At 37.6% G+C, this 27,262-nt stretch overlaps 1 protein-coding gene across 1 annotated transcript in view; it reads right to left on the bottom strand.

Annotated features, from left to right (window-relative positions):
- LOC150079200 (caspase-3-like) overlaps window positions 1–27,262 on the bottom strand; it is a gene marked incomplete in the record, with an annotated part of 195,330 nt that overhangs the window by 119,319 nt on the left and 48,749 nt on the right. Inside the window, 1 exon segment of the mRNA XM_090384135.1 lies at window positions 8,393–8,591. Coding sequence (XP_090240261.1) covers window positions 8,393–8,591 — 199 coding nt within the window.

Genomic DNA, 27,262 nt, shown 5'->3' with positions numbered 1-27,262 from the left:
CCGCCAGATATGCACCCTCCTGTCTGCTTGAAATAACTGGAAATGGGACTCATCGGGCCAGGAGGCCCATCTCCAATCATTCAAGGTCCAGTGCCAATGTTCTTTCACCCAGTTAAGGTGTAGAGTTCTGTGTTAGTCCTGTGTTTCACCCAGTTAAGGTGTAGAGTTCTCCACCATGACCATCAGGCTAATGATTGCCTGATGGTCATGGTGGAGATGTTTCTGGCATCCTCCCTTGTTGAAGTCAGCGGTGATTTGTGCCACTGTCGCTGAGAGTTGGCTGAAACAATGCAAGATGAACATCAACGCCACATTCATCCACCACCTTTCTCCACCCATGATGAGATGTTATTCCGGAAATATTCGTATTTCCAGAATAATGCGTATTCCCAATACACTCTTGATACAGTCGAATGGGGATAGTGCAATTTCTGTACCACCTCCTCTGCAATAGAGTGACTCATGCGTCGGCACCCACCATCATCCCTCTTTCAATGTAGGTTAACCCTCAACGTTTGTTGTATTTATTGGTGCAAGGGCTACTAAGGCCATAATGCACCTATTTCAATCTTATTTGATACATGATTGTTATATTAAATAAAAGGATTCAGATCAGGTGATATTTGTTTATCAATTTGAGGAAGGTAAAAACATCATTAATATCTTGTCGGTCTCCGAGAATCTGTTGCAAGGTAAGTTTATTAGAAGCATATAGATGTGAAGAGAAAGCTGTTTTTCGTTTTCTCAGATATAATGGGCATTCAATGATCAAGTGGTTTACTGTGAGTTGAGTTTGACAGTTGCTGCATCGTGGAGGGTCATCCTGAGTGAGTAAATAACTATGAGTTAGGTGAGTATGTCCTATTCGAATTCTAGCAAGTACTACTTCTTCCTTTCTGTTGCCTCTTAGGCTTGATAGCCACTTCTTGTGATCCTTTTTAATCTGAAAAAGCTTATTGCTCTTTTCTCCCTGCCAAATGGATAGCCATTTTTTCCTAACATTGGTATGTATGATGCGTTTTAAATCTGTGTAAGGTATCTGCATGTCTGATTTTATGTGACTGGCGTTCTTGGCTGCAAGATCCGCTTGTTCGTTTCCTCTGATTCCAGAGTGCCCAGGTATCCAACAGAAAATTAATTTTTGCCTGTTTGCAAGAAGCTGCGCTAACTTGGTTTGAATTTGTTGTAGAAACGGATGACTGGAAGGAAATTTACACTGAAGAGCAGATACAGCACTTAAGGAATCGGTGTAGATAATAGTTTGAGGATATAATGACTGTTTTACATTGTCTAGAGCCATCAGGATAGCATACAGTTCTGCAGTGTAAATACTGTACTCCAAAGGGAGCTGCTGGGATATTGTATTGTTTGGTAGAACTGCAGCTGCTCCAACTTTATTATCTGTCTTGGAACCGTCAGTGTAAATTTGGGTAAAACTAGAGAACTGAAAAGAGTGAGTTGCATGGATCTGCTGAATACTGAAATTTGGGAGTGCATTCTTTCCCCATTGTTGGAAATGTTGGTCAACATTGGCCAAGGGTATTTGCCATGGTGGCATAGCTGTGTTAATATCTTGAATTATGTCATTCATATTTAGTTCGCTGCACGTAGTTATGCTTTGTAATCTAATGCCACATGGTTTATTCTGCAAAGGTTTATTTTGGTATAAATTATGCCATTTTGGGGTGAATAAATACTGTTTTATAGGATGATATGGGAAACTTCTGATTTTTGCTGCATAACTTAATAACACTGCTTGCCGTCGAAGAAATAGGGGTGGTTCATGTGATTCCGTATAGAGACTCTGAACTGGCGATGTACGAAAAGCTCCCAGTGCAATTCGGAGGGCATTGTGATGTACTGGGTCGAGCTATTTTAATACACTTTCTCTGGCTGAGGCATATGCAGGTGACCCATAGTCTAGTTTGGATCTTATGAGCGACCGGTATAAGTGCAGCAGCATGTACCGATCTGCACCCCATGACATAGCGGAAATTGCCCTCAGGAGATTCAGCTTCTTTAGACAGGTTGTACGAATGTGTTTAATATGCTCTAAGAAACTAAGTTTTCTATCCAGAATTAGTCCAAGAAAGCTAATACTCTGTTGAAAAGAAATTGGATGAGAATCAAGATGTAAATCGGGATCTGGATGTAAATTCCGTTTATGGCAAAAATGAATTGCTGTTGTTTTTTGTTTTGAAAGTCTGTATCCATTATTTTTGGCCCACTGAACAAGCTTGTTAATTGTACCTTGAAGCTGCCTTTCAATGAAACGCATGTTTTGTGAGTGGCTTGAGATTGCCAGATCGTCAGCATACAGATAAGTTTCAACTGTGTCGGGAATAACTTTTGTAATGGAATTAATCCTGAGAGAGAAGAGCGTGGCACTAAGCACAGAACCTTGAGGGACCCCCTCTTCTTGCACAAAAGTTTGTGAGAGAGCAGAGTGAAATCGTACCTGAAAGGTCCTATTGCTCAAAAAGTTCTGGATAAATTTTGGAAGATGACCACGAATACCAGATTCATAGAGATCGTGAAGAATTCCATACCGCCAGGTTGTATCAAAAGCTTTTTCGATGTCAAGACATATCATCACTAGGTGTTCGTTCCTGAGAAATGCATTTCGGATATTTCCTTCAGCTTTGACCATAAGGTCAAGTGTTGATCTAGTTCTTCGAAATCCATATTGATTTTGACTTAGAATGCATTCAGTCTCTAGGAACCATGTCAATCTGGCATTAATTATTTTTTCTAATGCTTTTCCTATACAACTAGTTAACGCTATCGGTCGGTAATTTACTGGATCTGAATGGTCCTTTCCTGGTTTTGGGAAAGCTAGTACGATAGAATGACGCCAACTGGTAGGGTAGTAGTCCTCGCCAAAGATTCTATTATACAGTTTTAGCAGAGCAGAAAGGGATTCTTCACTCAAGTGATATATCATGGCATAGTACACTCCATCAGGGCCAGCAGCACTATTTTTGGATCTTGCAAGTGCGCTACGTAACTCTACCATGGTAAGGGGTACATTGTATGGATGCTGTCGTGAAGTACTGAAATTGAGATTATGTTTTTCTGCTTGTATTTTATGTGCCTGGAAACTTGGCTCAAATGCGGTTACAGCGGAGATTTTTTCAAAGGTTTCACCTAATGTATTAGAAATATCGGGAGGATTGCAGATTTCTTTGCCCTTTAGATATATTATCGGAGTGGTTATAGGTGGATATTTTCCATTAATTCTTCGAACTTTATTCCAAACAGTTCTGATATTTGTGGTCCTGTTTATAGAGGAGGCATATTTAGACCATGTCTCTTTTTTGCTTATTCGTTGTATGTGACGAGATTTAGCTCTAGCTTTCTTGAACTGTATGAGGTTAGCCGTGGTTGGGTATTTACGAAATAAGTTCCAGTATCTATTCTTTTCTTTTTTCGCATTGCTACAGGCTTCATTCCACCATATTTTTGAGTGGGAGCGAGTTTTCATGGATGATCTGGGTATACTGGTTTCTGCAGCTGCTATCATTTGCTGAGTTATGTAAGTTACGGCAGAGTCAATGGTGAGGGTCTCGATAGTCTGAATATCTAGATGTGCCAGCTCTTGATATTTCTTCCAGTTAGCTTTGTCGAATTTCCAAACAGTTTTTATCTCAGTTTGAGGAGGAGAGTTAGCCGATAGTGTGCATATTACTGGAAAGTGGTCACTATTTCGCAGGTTATCAGTGACCGTCCAATCAAGCAGAGGAAGGAGGTTTGGCGAGCATATTGAAAGATCAATTGCAGAAGTTGACCTTGAGGAAAGATGCACGTACGTATGAGTCCTATTGTTTAATAATGTTAAGTTGTGCCTTTCAAGAAATTTTTCAATTAACTGACCTCTCTTATCAAGGTGCGAGGAACCCCATAGGGGGTGATGCCCATTCCAGTCACCCAAGATACAGAAAGGTGGTGGCAGCTGAGTAACTAAATCATTCAAATCTGCTAGAGAGTATGAATAGTTTGGCGAAAGGTATATGGAAACAACTGTTACCGCTATCTTAACCATAACTCTAGCAGCAATTGCTTCTAAAGTTGTTTGCAGTGGGACTGGTCTGAAAGGAGTTCTGGAGTTTACTAGCAATGCTACACCTCCATGTGCTGTATTAGAGTCGTTCCTATCCTTTCTAAGCATTATATGATGTTTTATGCTCATAGTTATTTTAGGGGTCAAGTTTGTTTCCTGTAGACAAAGAACAGCAGGCTTATATTCGGTAATTAAGTCATAGACATCGTCTAAGTTAGCTCTGAGTCCGCGACAATTCCATTGAATGATTTTGTGCATTATTGAGGATTATCGGGTGTGTCTGCTTGCTTACGGGATGTGGTCTGTTTGCGCCTGTCTAGTCTTTTTTCCCTTTTTGGGAAATTTGGTCTAGTGACGTCCATGTCCTCCTCTTCCGCATGAAGTTCAAGAAGTGGTTCATCTCGTTGTGAATTTCTATCTATGTCCATGGTATCAGTACTGGTTTTTTGATTATTTCTTTCAGAGCTTGTTTGATTAACTGGCTGTTGTACAGAATTTTTATCTGGCGGTATTGTCAATGGTGTGTTTACCGAATGAGTTGATTGCTGTTGGGTAGGCTGTTCTTTTGGTGTAGAGAGGACTGACCTGGCCCAATCAGAAATTGAGATGCTTGGCGGAACTGAACAATCTGTTTGTACTGTTATGGATCGTTGCTTTTTTACAACTGAAGAATAAGATGGCAATTTATTTGAAATTAAACAATGTCTTTTTGCTTCTTGGTATGGCACCTTGTGTTCTACTTTGTACTTTTGTATATTCTTTTCAGTCTGCCACTGGATGCACTCCTTTGAAAATGCTGAATGATTCCCTTTACAGTTTGGGCAGCTTTGTATTTCATTGGGGCAGTCTGTGTGAACATGCTCTTTTTGAACCACAGGAGGCACAGGTGGTTACACCCCTGCAGACTGCTTGTGAGTGTCCAAATTTTTGGCATTTAAAACACCGGACTGGGTTTGGAATATAAGGTCGAATTTTGCACCTTAAATATCCAGCTTTAACAGTTGTTGGTAAAATTGGTGTTTTAAATGTAAGAATGACCGTTCGGGTAGGAGTAAGAACCCCATCTTTCTTAATGACTATCCTTTTGGCATTTATTACATTTTGATCACCTAATTCCTGAACGATTTCCTCCTCAGATACGTTAAGGAGATCCCACTCGGCTATTACCCCTTTAGAGGAGTTTAAGGTGGCATGCGGGGTAACCTTTGTGGGAATTCCACCAAAAGTCGATATTTTTAATAGTTTTTCTGAGTGTTTATTCTCATTCATCTCCACTAGAAGGTCTCCGGATTTTAATCTTCTAACCATTTTTGGTGGGCCCGCCACATTCTCAAGACATTTCTGTATTAAGAATGGGGAGAGCTTACTCAAAGGATTGTCAGTCAAAGAATGCAGTATCAAAAAAAGAGGAGCAGGGGTTTCTGTTCCTTCTTTTTTCTGCCGTTTTGCATTTCCTGCATTTAAATCTTCTCTGTTTGAGAGATCTGGATCATGAGATCCATAAGTGGCATGTCTAGTTATGTCCATCTTTGCTCCTTTTTGCCCCGGGAGAGTGTTTTTCTCCTCCCAGGTTTCCAGCCCCGCCACGTGGAGGCAGGAGCGGTGCCACCAGTGACCAAGCGGTTTAGAGGTTTAGTTAGGTTAGTATGGGTTATATATATATACACACAAAGAAAGAAAGGTGTATTTCCTTTCTGGATTCTACTTCAAAGCTTTCAAGTAAAGAATCACTTAAGAAAAACAAGAAGAATAGTGACACTGGAAAATAAATATAACTAATCCGCTGTGAAAGAACGCTATGTATCGCACAAAATATCGCTTGGGCACTATCGCTTGGCACTCGGGGCCACTCTCAACGTTTATCCATACTGACATTGAATTACTGTTTACGTGACTGCAGTAATGCAGTGCACCTATATACCTGCCAAGCGGAGGGTTTGTCCACTAGGAGAGGGGTGGCAGCATCACGTTGCCCAAAAACCAAGTATCCCATGAATTCTGTCCTTTCAGTGTACTATTCACTGCATAACAAACTTGCCCTTCGCAACTTAATATTGTACTACTTTCAAACAAATGCCACTGCCAAAGGTTAATGAAGCACTTATTTAAAATATGATACACCTATATAACAACCTGCTTCAGGACTTACTGCTCCTTCATTACGCAGGTTAAAAGAAATAGAAATAAATGGCAAAAAATTTTATGACAAAAAAATTACAAAATTTGGTCCCCGAGGATCATCGCAGACAATCTTCTAAATATGAACTTGACAGACTAAGGCTTTGTATCCTGGAAGCCGAAAATGCTGATAGAACTGGTATTCAGGTCCCCTTTACAATTCAAGTGGATCAATTTTAGTTAAATCCAGTTATTCTGCAACAAATCTGCAAATTTGCTACTTGCAAACTATATATGTTATGTTATTTATTACAATAATATAATTATAAAAATTACATTTCATAATACAAATTATATATATACAGTATATAATTTTATTCTTTATACAGAGGTACTAAGTAAACATCAATTATAGATCACCACAAAATTAAAAAGATACTGTACACCTTTTTATAACAAAATAAACATATAAATTAAAAAATAACAATAAGTTTAAGTAACTTAAACCCAAATTACGTGGGACCCCTGGAATGTTTTTGCGGCACCCCCGGTTGAAAACCACTGGTATACACTATGGCTGTTTAATTTATTAAATCACAGAGCCTGAAATACAATTTACATTTCATATTCTGTTACAAATGCTGTTATGTTCATATGCTGTTAGATTACAAAATGTGGATGAATATTACATTGGGAGGTATATGCAGTGAGGTGAAACCAACCAGTTTTTATGGAAAATCTCAACAAACTTAGCATACACATTTGTTCCTCTGGTACACATAACTCTAACAAAACAATTACTTTTATGTGTTAGTTAATCAATTAGTAATTAATTGGTAACAAAATAATTACATATCTTCTTTTCACTTCCATTAATCACAGAAAAAGAAAAATTCAATTAATTTAAGAAATAAAAATCTAATGAGTCTGAAATATAATGCACTGTGTACATTATGTTGTTTATAATTATGTCTAATATGTTATCTTGCCTAAGTAATTTCCTTGTTAAGTTCCTAGTGTATTGCCTTATTATTATTAGCTACATGGTGCAAGGAAGCCTGAGGCTTATGCTGCACCAGCCAAAAAAAAAAAAAAAAAAAAAATTCCTGCATTACCCTGAGAGAGAGAGAGAGAGAGAGAGAGAGAGAGAGAGAGAGAGAGAGAGAGAGAGAGAGTGTTATTTGGTTTTTAGGAGCATTAGCAACTAAGGCCATATTGCTCCAGGGATATGCAGTGGTCATTCCCTGACCTTTCCACATCCTCCGTATTTGGTGGTCACGGGCCAGAACTCTGGTCTATTCAAAAAGCATGTGCTACGCACTGCTGCTCCTGCCCACCTGGCTACGGAGGCGTCCCATGAGAGATAGAAAGAGAGAGAGAGAGAGAGAGAGAGAGAGAGAGAGAGAGAGAGAGAGAGAAGTAGAAGGGAATCACCAAGAAAGAGAAGAATGATGATATCCAGCTCAGGAACTGAGTGTGCCAAGCCCATACTCACCAGGTGCGAGCCCCTGGCCTTGCATGCATGCTACAAAGAATAAGCAATATTCAAATAATCAACTAAAAAATGCTGCATATTTCAATGTAGCTAATTAAAAATATGCAGCAAATTGACATGGTGGTGTGTTGATCTATTTAGCGAACTCCTCACCCACTCACCACCTTTTTTTTTATTTTTTTATTTGTGGAAAGACCTGATATAACAGTAATACTCTGGTGCTTCATTGTTTTATAGACACTTTTTCATTTAGTCCTACCTTATTTACCTATACTCACTCCAGCTTGCCACAACACATGCCTGTCATGACATTAAATCTTCCAGCAAACAGTAGCATCAATATTCACCTTTATTAACCTTCATTTTCAAGTTTATAAAAGTGTTAAGAGCACAAAATTTCAAAATTTGGAACAGCACCCAGGAGGTGCAGCATGGGAATTGTAACAAATATGGTCATGCAGTGCCTGAAGTGCTTTCCACATATAATTCTAAGTAAACAATAACTGTCTACTTACAAAAGAAATATAGACAGCACAAGTAAAACTGTCTATAATTAGTACCCATTAACCTTGAACCAACAATTAGTGCACTATCAACAGTTTGGAGGACCTGTCACATCCTGCACAAATGCAAACAGGTTAAGAACCACTGCTCTAAACGGGTATAAAATTGGGAAAGAGTTACCAGCTTGCTTGCCTTAATATTTAAATTAATCTTACCATTTGAGGATCCATTTGTTGTCACTTCTTCAGGCTGTGATAAATAACAATTAATTGTAAAAACTGGATCTAGTATTTGTGCAGCTTCAGAACAACCAGTTTCTTGTAAAATTTCAACAAACTTGGAATATGCATTTGGTCCTCTGGTACATAACTCTAACAAAAGAACTTCTTTTCTATCAGTATTAGTTTTGTTAGCCTACATAAAAGTTAAACAGCTTATTTTAGTAAGATATATTCATAGAACATTCACTCCTTAAATCCACCATGCATTTACATATAAGTGATGTATGCAGCATCAAAAACATAATAATAATAAATAATAAGTACAATATACAGCCACTCCCCTACTTACATAATACTTGACTTAAGGAAATTCGACTTTACGTAAGTTTCTGCAGGTGAGTGCAAACCTAAAAAAATCATGGAAACGTATTTTGCATCCCACAGGAATAAATGGAGGTATCGTGAAAATATCGTAATGTGAACGCAATAACATATTGGGGGTTTTTTTTTTTTTTTTTTTTTGGTAATTTGTTCCAAGACCTTGGAAGTTGAAAATTTCGCTATATAACTAAGCTATTTATCTCCCTAAAAGGTCATTTTTATAATGGAAATTGCACTACAATTTCATTGTTATCGTATGTTCCGTTATAAGAATCAATTTTGAACGCCTTTGTAATATTTTTCTAAAACACATTTGTGGAGGTCACTACCATAAAACAATGAAACAATTTGCACTTTCCGGTTTATTGGGCTTTTCTGTTAGCGCAATCTATTATAAAGGGGTAGTAAAATCAATCTTATTGCATTTGCGATAATACCGATAACTGGAATTCTGTGGGTTTTACATTATGGTAAAATGAGTTCCCCTTCACTGAAATCTTCAATCATATAAATAACAAATATATTTTCAGAATCTTCTCTTCATTCCTATTTACTTATTACAATGATGAAAGGAAAGCGACCAACAGAAAGTGCAAGTGCTGGCAGTGCTAGGAAACAAAACGAAACAAAACAGAAATGAAGATGATTAATTAAGAAGTATGAAGCGGGACAAAGTTTGTCATCTATTGCATGGAATTAGGTCTCGCTACTTCAATAGTGAATACTATTTTAAGGGACAGTGTAAGTATAAAAGAACATGTTAAAGGATCAATGTATTTCATAAAAGGACCAGTTTGCCCCAACAGTGATCACAAAAATATTTTTTCACAGTGTTTAGGTGCTATATTGAATATGGAAAAGCTATAACATGGATGAAAAAATCAGATTCAGAACAAGTGCCCCTGAATCTAACAGCCATTCAAACAAGAATGTATTTATGAAGATAACGATAAGTACAGCAAACCCCAAGCCAAGTTCATGGCAAGAATGAGTGGTTCAATAGGTTCAAGCATCACTCTGGTTTTTAAAACATTAAAGTATGCGGTGAAGTCGCCAGTGCCGATGCTGAAGCTACAGAGAAATTGTGATGTGTTAGAAAAAAACTCCTTCTAAATCTCCACAGCCTTCAACTTCCGCAGCGGCGTGCTTATCAGACGGAGAGTTAATTCTGGCAACGATGCTCAAAAGGTAACACTTGCTGACATTATGCCTGTCTCCCTTTTTGTAATTTTATAATTTTGAAATTTTTGTAATTTTGTAAACCTATTTAATTTTTCCTGTGCAAGAGATAAAAAAATTGAATAAATAATTCTATTTACATGTTCATCGAACATTTCTTTTTTGCTTCTATCAAATTCAGCGCACATAGTTGTGAGTGCGGAATTTCCCTAAATGCTTATTTATGGAAATTCTGACTTATGTAGCGTTCTGTGGAATGCAACTCTTACGTTAATAGGGGAGTGGCTGTATTAGCAAATAAAAGTAGAACAAAAGTAAGTACATTAAAAGCTGTCCAATAAAAGTACAAAAATAAGTAACTTCAGCTGTGAATTTTTAGTTATTTCTATATTTCTGAAGTAAAAAAATAAAAAAAAATCAGTATGGCAAAAATAACATGACATGTTTATCTTCACAATATATAAATTCTTTACTTATAACTCTGTTAATTTCTAATAGTATTTCACCTCCAATGTCTAAGAAATAGTATTGTAGTAATCATAACAGATCCAGAATGAAACTATTATATATACCTTATTTCATACAAGATCGGCCATTGCAAAAGAAAACAAATAATAATTCTCCAGCTCTATATGTATTCAGTAAGCACAACAATTGGAATTTAGCATCAAATCTGAAATCTGAACTACTACTATTCAGCAATGCAAATGAACACAGTCTTAGAAACCTGCAAAAATGCTACACCTCTAGCTAAACTACAATGCCCATGCAGCCAAAAGTTACTCTGAATGTGTGAATTAATTCATATATTGAAGGACACACCTCTTCATATATCATTCATTAATAAAGTATATAATGTGACAATGATACACTACTCTGAACTGTATTTTATTGCTCCTTCTTGCAAGAGACACAAAACTGTTTTTCTGCATCCTGTTCTTTTCTTACTGTGCAAGATGATTATGCAATATGTTTTTAACCACTGACTCTATTCTCCTGGAACAAAAATCAAGCTTATAGGTCTACAATACTCAGTTTGCCCTTCCAATTCTCCCCTTGTGAATAAGAAATTTGCACATATCCAATCTACAGGGAACTACCCTGGCATTAAACCTTCCAGCAAACATTAACATCTGTATCCACCTTCAGTAACCTTCCATTTTCAAGTTTATAAAAGTGTTGTGTAGTACCAAATTTCAAAATTTGGAAGAGATTTTCTTACCTTCTTTGCTTCTTTATATAATTGGATAGCTTTTGTCAACTTCAGGTTGGCTTACCTATTTACTTTTTAACAACAATTTCTTTTCCACTTTCCTCACAGTTATCATAAAATCATTTGACCCCCAGTTATAACTTGATATACTACTAGTATCCTCGTTCCTAAAAACTTCTCGTGCATGAATGTAGATGAAAAATATTTATTCATTCCTTCAACAAACTGAACTGTAATGAGATAACTAATGATTATTATCAACAGTTATGCCCTTCACATCTAGGGGACCAATTGTTCATCTGTTTCTTTGGGGGTGTCATCATAAGCAAACAATTCTTTGCTACCTTTCTTTGTATTCTTAGCCAAAGACTTGGCCTTAGCCATAATCTGCCTTTCTAATCAATTTCACCTCTGCTTGTGAACAGAAGTGGCCCCAGGTCTATCAGTACCCTGTGTGAGATTTTTTGGTGCACCCTCTCTGACTTGAAGGTGCCTCCGTAGCCAGGTGGGAAGGAGCAGCAGTACGTAGCACACGCTTCTTGATTATACCGGGGTTTGAGCCCATCACCACCAAATATGGAGGATGCGGAAAGGTCAGGGAATGACCACCACATATCCAGGAGCAATATGGCCTTAGTTGCTAATGCTCCTAAAAAAACAAAAACGAACTATGACTTGAAATTTACAGCAAATCAGTGAATTTTTGGGGCATTTTGTGCAAATTTTGGAACCCTGTTTGGGAGAACCACTCGATCATGTTAATCGAGTGGTTCCCCCAATCATGCCTTAAGCAGGCCCTGCTTAGGGATGCTGTTAAGCTATTCCTCATCATCAGCCATTTTCAATCCACTGCAGGATGAAGGCATCTTCAGCAACTTTCCAGTTCCTTCTGTTTTGTACAATGGCCATCCATTTGCTACCCACAAACTCATGGATTTCATCTGTCCATCTCCATCGTTGTCTTCCAGCTCCTCTTGGGTATCATTCAGTTATTTACTTAGTCCATCTGTCATCTTGTCTTCATGCTATGTGTCCTGACCAAGACCATTTTAGTTCTTTAGTTTTGATAAGAATGTCCTTTACTTGCGTTTGCTGCCTAATTCATGTGTTTCTCTTCTTATCTAACAGTCTGATTCCCAATATAATTCGTTCCATTCTTTGCTGTGTAGTTTTCAGCTTCTCTTCCATTCTTTTGGTGAGTGCCCAAGTTTCACTTCCATAAGTCATGGTGAGAAGTATCCATTGGTTCATTATTTTATGTTTAAGACAAATTGGGATATTGCAACTCAGTATGTGACTATATTTCCTAAATGCTCTCCATCCAAAATTTATTCTTCTCTTGACTTCCAGCCATTTATCATTATTACAGCTGATGACTTGTCCCTGATAAGTATATGACTCCATCTTTTTAATTATTGCTCCTTCAATCATTATATCCCTTTCTGTGGCATACTTGTTCATCATTACTTTTGTTTTAGCCACATTCATCTTTAGTCCAAAATCCTTACCAACTCTGCATAACTGATTAAGATTTTCCTCTAATTCTTTAGGATCGTGGCTTCCTGACTGCAAATCGTAAATGGTTTAGGTACTCTCCATTCACATTGACTCCTTTCTGCGACCAGTCTAATCTTCTGAAAGCTTCCTCAAGGGCAGCAGTAAACAAATTTGGAGATATTGTGTCTCCTTGCCGAACTCCTTTCCCAATTTTAAATTTGCTACTGTCTTGTCTAGTCTAATAAAGGAAGTAGTGTTCTCATATATTTTCTTCAAAATCATAATATATGGGGTATCTATGCCTTGTCTTTCCAGTGCCCGAAACATTGCCTTATGCTGTATGGAGTTCAACGCCTTTTCATAATCCACAAATGCTAGGCATAATGGTGTTTTATATTCATTTGCTTTCTCCATTAGCTGTGATATTACGTGAACATGATCCATAGTTGAGAATCCTGTCCTAAAGCCAGCTTGGTCTTTCAATTGATTCTCATCAACTTGTAGATGTGGGATAACAAGGTAATTGGTCTATAATTTCCAATTTATCTGCTTTCTAATGCAGCAAAATTATGATTGCTTTATTCCACTCCTTAGGCATCACACCTTTTCTAATGCATTTTGTGAAGAGTCTTGCCAGTTTTTGTGTCATGTCTCTTCCTCCCAATTTTAACAACTCTACAGTAACTTCATCTTACCCCGGGGCTTTCTTGTTCTTCAATTTCTTAAATGCATGTTCTACCTCATCGGGAAGGATATCCGTATGTTGCATGTGTTACTAATTTGTGATCCATCTTCCCCACTGCTGGCATCATTCCCCCGCTCCTTGTATAACTCTTTATAGTAAAGTAAAGTGCAGCCATTATCAACCCACTGCAGGGTGGAAGCCTCCTCAACAATTCATGCTGAAGTCTTCTGCTATTTGAATTATGCTTTCTCTGCTATTTATAAATACACCATCGCTATTCTTCAGTTTCAGTATCATTTCTCTTTCTGCATTACTACTCATGGCTGCTGATTTAAATCCTTTGTTTTCCCTTAATGCTTGTTCTACTTTTCTTGCCTTATGCTGTATGGAGTTCAATATTTTCTTGTGTCCTCTCTAAGCCTCTTTCTAATGGCTTTGCATAACTCAGTATACTCAATTTTCTCCTTGTCATGCCGACCGGGCTAGCCGAGTGGGTAAAATACCTGCCCGGCAACCCAAAGGTCGCGGGTTCGATTCCCGCCTCGGGCTTGGATCAAAGTACTGCAAAAAAACCTTGGGAGGTGCAATATGGCCACAGAAGCCGATGCGCCAACAACTACCAAATCAAAAAAAAAAAAAAATCTCCTTGTCAGTGTTTATCTTGCTTTTCATTTGCAGTCTTCGTAATACATATTTATATATGTATTACAAAGTAATACATGTACAAATTTATATATGTACAGTCAGTCCTCGTATAGCACGATAGTTGTGTTCCTAGAAACCCTCGTGCAATATAAACAACAGGCCCTATGGCAAAAATAGGGTTCGGTGCCGACCACCCAAGATTGAACACGCATTTGTAATCAAAACATTACCAAACACAATAAATAATCGTAATAAAATACTTACGTATTTTATTACGACTATTACGTAATAAAATATTGCTAATGCTTTTGCTTCTATCATAAGCAAACTTGTTTTTTGTTTGATTTTCTATCCAAACAGATGACAGCGGTTCCATCTCTTCCAATTCTTTGTGTCTTAATCTAATGGATTTTAATTACACTTTGAGTTGTTCCTGCTATGAAAGTTGTTTTTATTTTCTCTGCATTCTTTGTAATTCTCGGTGTTGCCTCATTTAGGTCTGTAGCATGTGCAATATCACATGGTCTTTCATTTTGCTCAAAGCGTTTCACAATTCAATTTCATATTTTTTCTCTATCGACAGAGGCGGACTGGCCATAAGCCTTACCGGGAAAACCCCGGTGGGCCGGAGGCCGGTGTGATTTTGGCCATAAACCATAGTATGAGGCCACTCTAAATTTTTCCAGGTAAGAATTTTTGACACAGTCCACCTCTGTTTATCGATATTGCTTTTCTTTTTCTCTCTGAATCTGCAGTGTCTTCAACAGGATGCTTCCTTTTCACACCTTTTAAGTATTTTACTCATTTTTAGGGAATAAAGCACAATTACAAAATGAGGAGGCACGCTTGATACGCATAAACAAAGCAGCATAAACAAAGCTGCGCGCAACTGAATAAACAACACCTTAAAGGCAGCGATACACTATTAACACCTCACATTTTACTAAAGCACTTTTCTAGGGGTTACTACCATAAAACAATAAAAACAATTTCCATTTGCATTTCTGCTAATGGAATCTGTTATAAACTGGTAGTAAACTCGATCTAATTGCATTTGCGATTATACCGATTGCTGGAATTGTGTTGGTTTTTACGTTATTATGGTGAAATGTGTTTCCCTTCACTGATATAAAACACAAATACATTTTCAGAATCTTCTTTTCATTCCTATCGTGTTGTGTTCAGTTGGAGTGATTCCGGTCCGACTGCCATTTCTTGTAAACACAAAGGCGAATCGTGCATAAGCGAATTCAGTTCGTGTTATATAAGATATCGTTCCCCTATTTATAAATCGTGTATGATCGAATTTGTGTAGTGTAAACACATGTTATATGAGGACTGACTGTATTACATTTGTCATGTATTACATAAGTGTTTCTTGACTAATTTTTTCTTCTTTGGATTTCTTTTTACCTATAGGTTTCTTGGGCTTTATCACTTTAAGAAAGTTTTAATATTCCTCGTCGATACCTTGGTCCTGAGCAGTCTGCAGAAGTTCAAACTTGTTCTTAAGTTCCACTACATACTGCTTTTTCTTCTCTTCTGTTATCTCAAGCTATTAGTCAGTATCATAATATTTACTTGATAATTTATTAATTTTATGCCAATGAGGAATCTGAAACAAAAGTTCAATTTTTTTCTAATAACCATTGCAAAAAAAAAACTAAATGGTGACAACTCTCATTTATGAGAGTTGTCACCATTTAGTTTTTTAAAGCAACACTTCATTAGCCATCAGATTAGTTCTTAACTTGCTATTCCATTGATTAATTGCTTTCAATTATTAAATCCATTTATTAATTTCATTTTATAATTGCTTTTATTTATTTCATTATCATTAATTTATTGTAAGATTATTTTATTTCATTTATTATTTTACCATTTAATCTCAACACAATATATACATCTTCCACTAAATATGACTTGAACCTATGCTTCAAGTTCCTAATACAGTAAAATCTCATTAATACAAACTCGGGTTATACAAAGTACTCATTTATATGAAGCACGTACCATTCCCCTGCGAAAGGATAGGCTTTTCTGTGTAAATATATTCGTTTATTACAAAATTCGGTTAATATGTATTACAAAGTTCTTTTTCACCCTGTGAAAAATATTGTCATTTTGTATGTTTAATACAAATCTTGGCAGAGCAATCCGATTATTGCTCCCAGCCACCTGTCTCCCTACTTCCTGAAGGATGGCACTGACTTGTTAGAAATTAGTTTTGTGTAAACAAAAGCAGTTTATTGTAGCTACAACGTCAAGTGCACTCTGAAAAACATCTTTCTGAAGGATGAGTTGTTAAATTAACAAAAGAATAAAAAGTTTTTCTAAGTTGTTTACATGCACTCCCTCGCTCTCCACAGGAATAAGGTCAGTCGCAAATGTTACCCCAGTTCAAAGAGTCTTTTGCTATCGTATAGAGCAATCTATTTTTTTGTGCCATTTTATCTGAGCTGATGTCTTTTTCAAAATTTGTCTTTAAATTAATTTAAAATTTGTTTATATTAAATCTTATCTAGCAGTGTTATGGCGACAAAACGTAGATGGACAAAATTAAACTAAAAATTATACAAGAGACTGATAGGACGGAAAGAAGCAAAACAGACATTGCAAAGGAATGCAACATCCCTTTACCTACTTTATCTACAATACTGAAAAAAAGACTTGAAGACATACGTTGTGACACTGGAGCATTGACGAAAAACAGGAAACGAATTTGTGGTGCAAAACATGAGGAGCTTGAAACAAAACTTTTCATGTGGTACCAAAAAATGCGTGCATCTAATTTGCCAATATCAGGTCTGATTTTGCAAGAAAAGACAAAATATCTTTTTTTTTTTTTTTTTTTTTTTTTTGGTAGTTGCTGGCGCATCGGCTTCTGTGGCCATAATGCACCTCCCAAGGTTTTTGCAGTACTTTGATCCAAGCCCGAGGCAGGATTCGAACCCGCGACCTTTGGGTTGCCAGGCAGGCACTTTACCCACCCGGCTAGCCAGGTCGGCACAAAATATCTAGCTCAGCAACATGGGATTAGCGACGTCAAATGCAGCAGTGGCTGGCTCCAAAGATTTAAAGACAGGAATAATTTGGTTTCACAAAATATTTGCAGTAAGTCTGGATTAGCCGACAGAGAAAAGGCTACAGGCTGGTTGTGTTCTGTACAGTCCATCCTTGGAAAAATATGAGGCAAAGGATATTTTTAATCTTGACGAAACAGGTTTATTTTATAATTTGCTGCCAAACAAAACATTTGCTATTCAAGGATAGTCTTATCATGGTGGAAAATTAAGTAAACAGACTTGCTGTTCTGTTATGCTGCAATTCAGATGGCAGTACAAAACTACACCCACTTGTGATTGGTAAGTTTTCCAAGCCAAGGTGTTTTAAAGCAGTTAACCAATTTCCCTGTGATTATGAGGCCAATAGAAGTGCTTAGCTTACAGTCAAAATTTCAGTCTTAGCAAATTTTAGCAAATTCTGCCGAGACACTTAAGTTAACAAATATACGGCTGTTGTTTTTACCCCCCGAATAATGCAACCACTGGATCAAGGCATTATTTATAACCTCAAGAGAGCATATAGAGCCCACCTGATAAGGCACTTGATCCGCAACATAGGAGGGAGCAACTTGCAGACAAATTGGAATGTCTTGGATGCTATCCGTAATCTCGCTATTGCTCGGGGAAGTATTACATCAAGTGTAATAATCAACTGCTTCAGAAAGAGTGGCACTGGAGATAACATCATCGAAAAACATGGTTCAGCAGACGAATGTGATAACAACAGTGAGAAATGGAGGAATTTGAAGGAGCATATGGATTTTGTTGCGAATTTGAAGAGTTTGTGAAGGTGGATGATGAAGTTGCTACCACTGCAACACCAACACCAGAAGAGCTGCTGGGTACCAAACAAAACAATGATGTTTCTGTTACCAACGACAGCAAAAAAGGGTGCACACTGCCACCTAAAAAAAAATGCCTAAAATGCATTCAACATAACAGAGAATGTGTTGGCCTGCAGTAACATTGATAAAGAAACTATTGCATTTGATAACGTCTGTGCTGTAGTTAAAATTGCATATAGGACAAAAACTGTGCAAACAACACTGGATTTTTTCTTTTAGATTAATTTATTAAAAAGTTAATGGTTTGTATGTCTCCTTTTATATTAAGATTGTAATTCTTTTTACTGTGATACTAAAATATTGATATATCAAAATATATACTGTACAATATTTTCATTTCCATTAATATTGCTTTTCTCTTAGTTTATCAAACTAATACAAATAAAATAAAATAAAAGTACAAATAAAATAATCTTTAAAAAATGTTATTCCAATTACTGTATTGTTAGACAAGGCTTTTGTTTTTATTTTATTTTTATTATTTTATTTTTGATATTATTATTATTTATTTTATTCTTAGATATTATTATTATTTATTTTATTCTTAGATATACAGTATGTACAAAAAAAAAAAAAAAAAAGGTAAAATTTTGACACTTGGGGGACCTCATTACTACAAACCTCATTATTACAAAAGTTGAAAATTTAGGTCCCTTGAACTTTGTATTAACAATATTCCACTGTAGTGCTATTCATACCTTTATCATTACCATGATAATCCAATCCCTTTTCAACTAATCAGATACACTAATCTATTATTAATTCTACTTGACACTTATGTAACTGTCAGAGTAATACAAACAAAAATTTGAATGGAAGAGCACAGAAGAAAAGATTCATATTATTATTATTATCATTAGCCATATGGTGCAAGGAAGCCGAGGCTTATGCTGCACCAGCCAAAAAAAAAAATTTCTGAATTACCCCGAGAGAGAGAGAGAGAGAGAGAGAGAGAGAGAGAGAGAGAGAGAGAGAGAGAGAGAGAGAGTGTCAAAGGGAATCACCAAGAAAAAGAAGAATGATGATATCCAGCTCAGGACCCTGCGTGTGCCAAGCCCATACTCACCAGATGTGAGCCCCTGTAGTTAGAAAAGCTTTAATTTCATGTGAAGTATACTAAGGTCTATCCAAACGTTCCTGGACCAAGTCAATAAAAAGACAAGAGTATCCATGTGCTAGTCTAAGAATTTTTTGCTCCAACAAAAACAAATGGAGTATTTGAAAAATTTTGCTGTTTTATTGACCTAATTGTCATATTAATAGTATTCTATAAATAGTTTATAGTCTGCAGATTAGTTTGTTAATTTAGCTAGATTTTGTAGGTTACTACCTAATAAACATAGAATCTCTGTATCATTCCAATCTTGCCTCCAATGTCATAGTACTCTAAAGTGAGTAGTAGGAGAATTCAAATTTTTAATTGTGGTAAAGAGTTAACTGTAAAGTTCGAATCATATAAGTTGGCATTAGCTGGATAAATCTGTTACAGATTATAATTAACTTAATTTTCAAGCATAATGGTACAGCCTAATACGTATAATGCAAATTTGTTAGAGTGGCCATATTATTGGTGCGTAAGGTTATTGGAGAAGAACTGTTATTGCATTTAGCTTTTCATTTAGAATTATAAGTGTAATTATTATTTGTGATTCTCTGATTATATTGTGAATCTGTTACTTGTCATTTCTAATTGCTTAAGGAACACATCAACTTTTGCTGCAATTTTTTGTATTTCATCGATAAGAACATTTGAATTTTAATTAGATATAGTTAATAACATAAATTTCATAGCGAAACCAGTGCATAGTGTTATTCTGCATTAAGTATAATTGTTTAATGTAGTATTTTTAATTGTATTGAATTTGAACAAAAACCATGCTTCATACCAGAGCAGCAGCAAATCAAACAGCTCAAGCCAGGGGGAATGCAGTGGCTCAGGGGAGAACTCGGGGGGGGGGGGGGGGTTGTACTCTGAATTATGACTTTATGAAATGTACAGCTTGTTTGATGTTTTGGGGATCTATCTGGAATGAGATGTAATATTGCCAGTGAGATGTCTTTGTGTATGCTCAATGAAAGGAGTGTGAGGATATTACATTCCAAGTCAGAATTATTATGAGCTTTCATGAGAGCTTGAAGAACAGGGTGATTGCCCTCTAAGTATTTACAATACAAGCCCAACAAGCTCTCAGCTGCCCACATCAATTCCAGAACTTGCACTTGATCGTCAGACAACACAGCGGAAACTCCAAGGTAGAATGCACTAGTCCCACAGGTGCTAGTTGTTGTGAGTGACTCTAACAGGGGAAACAGGAAATACATTGTGCAAAAAGGATAGGTGGAATAGGATCACGGTATGTTTGCCAGAGGCAACAGGTGATATTGCTGTATACATTGGCACTAATGACATTAAGAGTAGGAGATCTATAGACGTACTTAACAAGTAAAGGACAATGTTGAAAAAAAAGTTGCAAGTTAGGGTTAAATTTGAAAGTGCCTGCAATTCTGCAGAGACACAATAAGAGGGAGTATATGATGAGCATTATCAATCAATTTGATCCTAGAGAGATCATGCAAGGCTCATGTGTTAGATATTTTCTCAGTGTGGTCTGTGCTTGTTAACAGGAGAGATTGCTTCCAAAGGGAGAAGATAAAATAGAAAGGGTGCAAGAATAATGGCTGTTGATAATGAGGCAGTGTTAGGTGAGCAGGAAAACTGATAGCTTGGGGGATACACAGACTAACTGATTAACAATAGCCACAGGCAGAGGTGAAAGTGATTCTTGCACTACATCTATTGGAATGAGCAGCAGCCTTGAAAGCAGAGTGACATGGATTTCAAAGACTGCTGGGAGTCATCAGGAAACAAGTAAATACATTTACTGTGTTAGTGTAACTAAGAGTAAGAACAGGTGCATATATACTTTCATGTAAACCAATGCTAGGAACATGGTAAATAAATTTAATGAATTTGAAGTGCTGGTCAAGGCATCAAATGCGGACATTGTTGGGATATCAGAGATGTGTTGTCACTCAGATATAAGGGATGAAAAATTTGAATGTGGGGAATACCATGTATACAGAAAGAACAAACAAGACCGGTGAAAACCCGAGTCTGTCTGTTGTGACATAAGCACTGGGAAGGAAAAAATGCAAGTATTACAGTGAAAGACTTTTGTGGATTTACGGGATGACTGTTTTCAACAGTAGCTTGTTACAGAAGCAATTAGAGGGAGTGATACGCTTGATCTGATAATCAGCAGTGATTATTTGCATTAATAATCTACAAATAAAAGGGCTTAGGTGTATTGATTTGGGATTTACTGACAGATGTAACATATGTAAAAGTAACTACAGTAGTCTCAAACAATTTTTAAATTCTATACAGTGGAACCAACTAATGATATTAACAACAACAAATTCTAAGAGGGGAAAGCATAGAGGGAAACAACCATAGAAGCTACTAGGCTTTTCATATCAACTAAGAAATACCATTCAAGGCTTAGACCAAGGTTTCCCTCGATATGGATGTAATATGAACTAATGAGACTCATTGCAGAGAAGAAAAATTTATGGGGTGTGTATAAACTATCAGGCAACCCTGAAGCAGATTGTATATATAAAATAGTGTGTCTCGTTGGGGTTTTTTTTTTTTTTTTTGCTGATGCTGTATAAGCTTGCTTTCTTGCATCATTTTCCACTATTTTTTTTTTCTTTGATTTGGTAGTTGTTGGCGCATCGGCTTCTGTGGCCATATTGCACCTCCCAAGGTTTTTGCAGTACTTTGATCCAAGCCCAAGGCGGGAATCGAACCCGCGACCTTCGGGTTGCCGGGCAGGTACTTTACCCACTCGGCTAGCCCGGTCGGCTTTTTCCACTATTAATATTCTTGCTTTTGTTACTGATCATATTAGTCCCCTTCAAAGTAATCCCTTCTGTGAAGTTATACACTGGGTTCTATGTTTCTGCCACTGCTGGAACTGATATTTTGAGATTGTATGCAGAGCCCTCTGCTATTCTTCTTCAATTTCCGGAATGTCCTGGGAATGATGTCCTTTTAGCTGAGATTTCATTTTTTGGAAACAAGAAGAATCACAAGGAGCCAAGTCAGGTGAGCAGAGAGGGTAGGGGACAACTACCATGTCTTTATCAGCCAAAACTTGCTGCACAGTGATGGCATATGTGCGTGGAAGCATTGTCTTGGTGAAGCTGCCAGTCCTTGTTCTGCCATCATTCAGGACATTTTCGGCGGGCTTTTTCCCTAAGGTGCTTCAAATAAATTCAAAAAATAAGTTACTTGACCAAGAGACATTTCTTGACATAATGTAACATTATGCAATAGAAAGCACATACCTTGCACTACTTTTCCACAGTCACCGAGTTGGTGTAAACACTTCTCGGAACGTGTGACTAAATGTTCGATTCCCTGATGATAGAAATCCACTCCTTGGTCATTCAGCCACCATCGAACTGCTGTTTGCACCTGCTCATCGTTGTCCCCCTAGATGTTCTTTCAGCTTGCCGAACATGTGATAGTCACAAGCCAAAAGATTGGGACTGTACAGTGGATGCAGCAATACCTCCCATCAAAAACTTTGGAGCAAGTGTTGTGTGGGGCGTTGTCCTGAATGAGAACAACAACCTTTGCTTAACTTTCCAGGCCTCTTGTTTTCATGGCTGTTCGCAAAGACCGTAATGTTTGGCAGTATGAGGCAGCATTAATTGTTGTGCCTTTTGCCATAAATTCCATGTAAACAACTCCTTCACAGTCGAAAAACACAATATCCATAACCTTTCCTGCTGATGGTGCAACTTTGAATTTCTTCCGCACAGGTGACGTTGTGTATCTCCATTGTCTCCATTCTGTAGACGCTCTCTTCATTTCTGGGGTGAAATGGTGCACACATTTTTCATCGCAAGTGATGATGATGCGGCATAAGAAGTCATGGATTACCATAGAACAGCGTTGAAGGAAGGCTAGAGAAGACAAAAAAAGTTGACCTCTGTGTTGATCTGTCAGTGAACGACGAACCCATTGTGCACACAATTTGCGATAGTCAAGATGTTCACGGACGATGGAATGGACACTGCCTATCGAACTACTATATCCAACTACTTTGCCATTTCAGCGACTGTCAGTCTTCAATTATTGTGAAACATTTCTTCTACGTACATCATGTTGTCTGCAGTGGTCGATGTTGATGGCCTTCCTTTCCGATCAGCATCCGTCAATTCTGTGTGACCAATTTCAAACTGCTGGCACTACTTCATTATGGCTGGACTCGACATTGCATTTTCCCCATACACCGCCGTTATTTCACAATGAATCTCGGAACAATTCAGGTGTTTCTCCCACAAAAATCGTACTGTTCCATGTACCTTGAACTTGGAGTAACATTCTAGCTGACTTGCCATCATGAATGCTTGCTCCTACACAATGGTTACCGTTACATCAACAAAACTCACCTACCAGCGGGCGCATGATATGAACTCCATTCTGTGCAGGCACCACATTTGTTGCACAATTATACCAAGAGATGGTGGCAAGTGTAACTTATTTTTTTAATGCCGCTCATAATAATGAGGGTTAACTGTTTGGCTTTGAGGCACAAATTCATGATGAACCCAGCCCTCACAGTTGAAAAAGACCACCAACGCGCTTTTGACATTGGATCACTTTCTGTGGATGTGAAGACATTTTGGATTTTCAGTGAGATGACTGCTGTTTCATTTCAGAGTCGTAACAGTAAACCCACATTTTGTCCCCTGTTATAACCACTGTTGAATCCAGGGTGGCGACCAGGGGGTGAGGTTTTTTTTTTTATGAAAACCTGAAAAGAGAGTTATTAGAACCTGTAATACTTAGTACTGTGCTTGGGTTTGTGGTTGAGAAGACGAAAGAAGATATTTGATGACATTAGACTTGAACGTCTGTAGACTGTAATTTTCAGGAAATACGCATGAAGGAAGATTGTTCCAGAACACAGCAGTTGAATGAATAAACAAGGAAGATGAAAAGTTGGTTCTGTGATTTTGAAGTTGGACAGTAAATGGATGTTGGCTGGTGGCAGCACATGTTCAGACTGTTTTGAAAGAGAGATCAGGAATTATAGAAGCCAATTCAGAAGAACAGTGCCCATGGAAGTATCTGTAGAAAAGGCATGCAGCAGAAACAGTATGTCTATGAGACAGAGAGTGAAGAGACTCTGTTACAGATGAGTCACTGATTAACCTAACTGGCCTCTTCTAAATGGAATCTAGAAGTATGAGAGAGGTTTTGGGGGCACCACCCCAGATGTGGGAACAATATTCCATGGTAGGGCGAATTTGCGATTTGTACAGAGTGAACAGCTGTTTGGAAGAAAAGTAACGCCGAGAGCTAAAGAGAAAACCAAGTTTTTTTAGATTCATAGGAAGAATATTTCTAATGTGCTTGTACCAAGAGAGATTAGAAGTCAGGATAATCCCTAAAAGAGACATCATTTTGCCTAGAAATCGGAGTGTCACCAAAGATAAGCATAGGAGTGGAAGAATCCTTTCTGCGAGATATAAGACAGGACTGAGTTTTAGAAGGACTGAAATCAACTAAGTTGTCTTTGCCCCACTGGACAATTATCTGCAGATTGGCATTTAAGGAATTGATAGTGGATATTCGAGAAATTGAAACTAAGTTTCTCAAACTGGAAAGTTGAATGGAATGTGCTATCATCGGCAAAACTATGGATGAATTTCCGGTCAATGGAAGAAAGTCATTAATATACTAGGGGGGGGGGAGATCTCAACCTTGGGAGACACCAGCATTAGTGGAGAAGTCAGAAGATAGAGAGCCATCTACCATCACCCTCAGTGAGCAATCAGAGAGAAAACTGGATAACCAATTACAAAAAACAGTTGGCAAACCATAAGATGGAAGCAGCTTGTTTAGAAGACATTTATGCCAAACACAATCAAAAGCCTTTGAGATGTCAAGAGCAACTGCTTGTGTTCCACGAAACTTTTCCATTGAATTTGTCCATAAATGGGTAACATAAGCCAAAATATCAACAGTGGATCGACACTAATGGAATCCATACTGGCAATTGTTGATCAGACGGAAGGTTTCTAGGTAGTTTAAGAGTTGGCAGTTAATTTGTTACTTTAAAAAAAGTAGAAGTAATTGCAATGGGATGATAATTGAATTGGAGAGATTTGTCACCCTTTTTAGGAACTCGCTGGATATGAGCAAATTTCCAAGCAGAAGGAAAAACACCTTTGGAATAAGAAAGTGAAAAAAGGCAGCAAAGAACAGAAGTAAGTTCGGGAGCACAGGTTTTGAGAACAAGTGGAGGAATACCATCAGGACCTGGAGCTTTCTTAGCATCAAGATTCGTAAAAATCCTTCTGCCACCCTTTTCACAGAAGACCACAGGAGGCATTGACTGGAGCATGTTGAGAATGGCAGAAAGTGTTTTACCAAGATCATTAATACGAGTTGGAAGAAAAATGGGATGCTAGCAGGTCAGCTTTATCCTTCGCTGAAGTGACAATAGAACCATCTGGTTTCGACAGAGGGGGGGGAGCACTAGGGCATTAGGGCAAGAAGCAAGTTTTCTACTCTTAGCCTGTTCAAGATCTAGTTTGTACTGATTAATAACTGCTTTACAATTGTTGCGAGCTTTGGTGTAGGCAGAAAATGAAACTGAAGAATTGGAAACAAGCCAATTATGATATACAACATTGTTCTCTTGCACAGCCTTAGCACATTTATTGGAAAACCAAGGTTTAGATAAAGGACAAAATTTTAACATGGAGTGTGGAATAAAGGACTCCATTCCTAATTTGAAATTAGGAATGGAGTCCTTTATTCCACAAAAAAAGAATAATTTCACTGATGCAATCTGAGCAAACAGATAAATTTGACAGAATGAGGTAGAGAGATTTTAAGCCAGAGAAAATCGAAAAGAGGAGATTCCAAATTACCGAGTCTCTAACAGCTAATATCGGAACGGATATATGCACAAGTATCACCTTTGAGGCGAAAGGAATCATACAGCAAATAATTTTAGCAACTGGGATGAGCAGTGGTTGAATCAACCGATAACTGAGATTTTACCAGAAAAAGTAGATGGGGTTTAAAGTAGAAAAAAGTAGAAAAGTGAAAATGGACATCGTTGAGATTCAAACTGAGACCACGTATATTTGTAAAATGAACCAGGAAGTGTTTGGGAAGTTAAGATCTTTTCGCAGATAAGCTTGCTCTATTAGTTTGACAATTCATGGTGTATTCAATAGTAAGAAAAAAGTGGGGGGGACAAGCTGTATGAAGTAATGAAATTTTTGGATAGGGCATACCCATGGTAAGAATATACCCAGATCCTTGACATAACATGGCCTCAACATGACCGTATACACACTACTCAGACTCCCTCCAGTCACTATCTGGCAGAGTAGAAGCAGCACAATTATACACTAGCTGATCCAGAAGCCTCCTAGAGAGTTACCAATAGGTTCTGTCCAGTGTACTAACTAGAAGCCGGCCTGCAAACACCGTTTTAGCGCTGTACCCTCGAAATGTAAGGAAGATTGGATCTCACCATGATGTCCATCATAACCTCAAAAGACATCAGTCATACCGCATGATGGAAGAGATGGGGAAGGGTTGACTGGAACTTAACTCTGGAGACTAAACATGGGTTCCACCACTTCAAGCCTCCAATAAGCAAAGTGGGGGTATTGTACCAGTTGATGAGAATCATCTACCACTTAGTATTGCCTGGTAACACAGAGGGGCTGCATCAGTCCATGTGGTGTGGGCACCACACCTCGACCCCTGCTTACGTTGGTTCACAACTGGATGGTCACCCACAGTGTGCTTGTTCATGGGGTTTATACCCAGGATTACTAACAGTCCCACCATTGTGAAGGTGCAAGCAGAGGATTTGGCTGTCACAGACTGTCCAGATTCACTGAAATTGGGTCCACCTGACTTGATGTCACCTGAATATCAGTTCCAACAGTGTTTTAGACTCCCAAGTAGCAAGTACAGCTTGTCTGGCATATCTGAGAGAATGTCTGCAACAACCTCAAGGACCAGAGTTTCAGCCCCAGTGGAATAAAATTCCCCTCCCCCAGTGCAAAATATTAAATTTTATTTTATATAACACGAATTCAATAAATTTATGTCAAATAAACAACATAAAAATCACATCAACTAAGTGTGGTACTTGTTAAGTGGTAGACAGCGAAAATAAATCACTAAAATTCAAACGACGAAATTTTCAAAATAATTGAATGGTCAATATTTCTTGCTACACAAATTGTAACTAAACACTACTATTTCAAGTATCCACATTTTCATTTGATGGTTTTCAGTAT

This window comes from Mastigoproctus giganteus, chromosome 10, assembly GCF_048544385.1.
Source record: "Mastigoproctus giganteus isolate SK-2022 chromosome 10, ASM4854438v1, whole genome shotgun sequence".
In the NCBI taxonomy this organism is placed as follows: domain Eukaryota; kingdom Metazoa; phylum Arthropoda; class Arachnida; order Uropygi; family Thelyphonidae; genus Mastigoproctus; species Mastigoproctus giganteus.
This window is presented reverse-complemented; position numbering and strand designations above follow the sequence as displayed.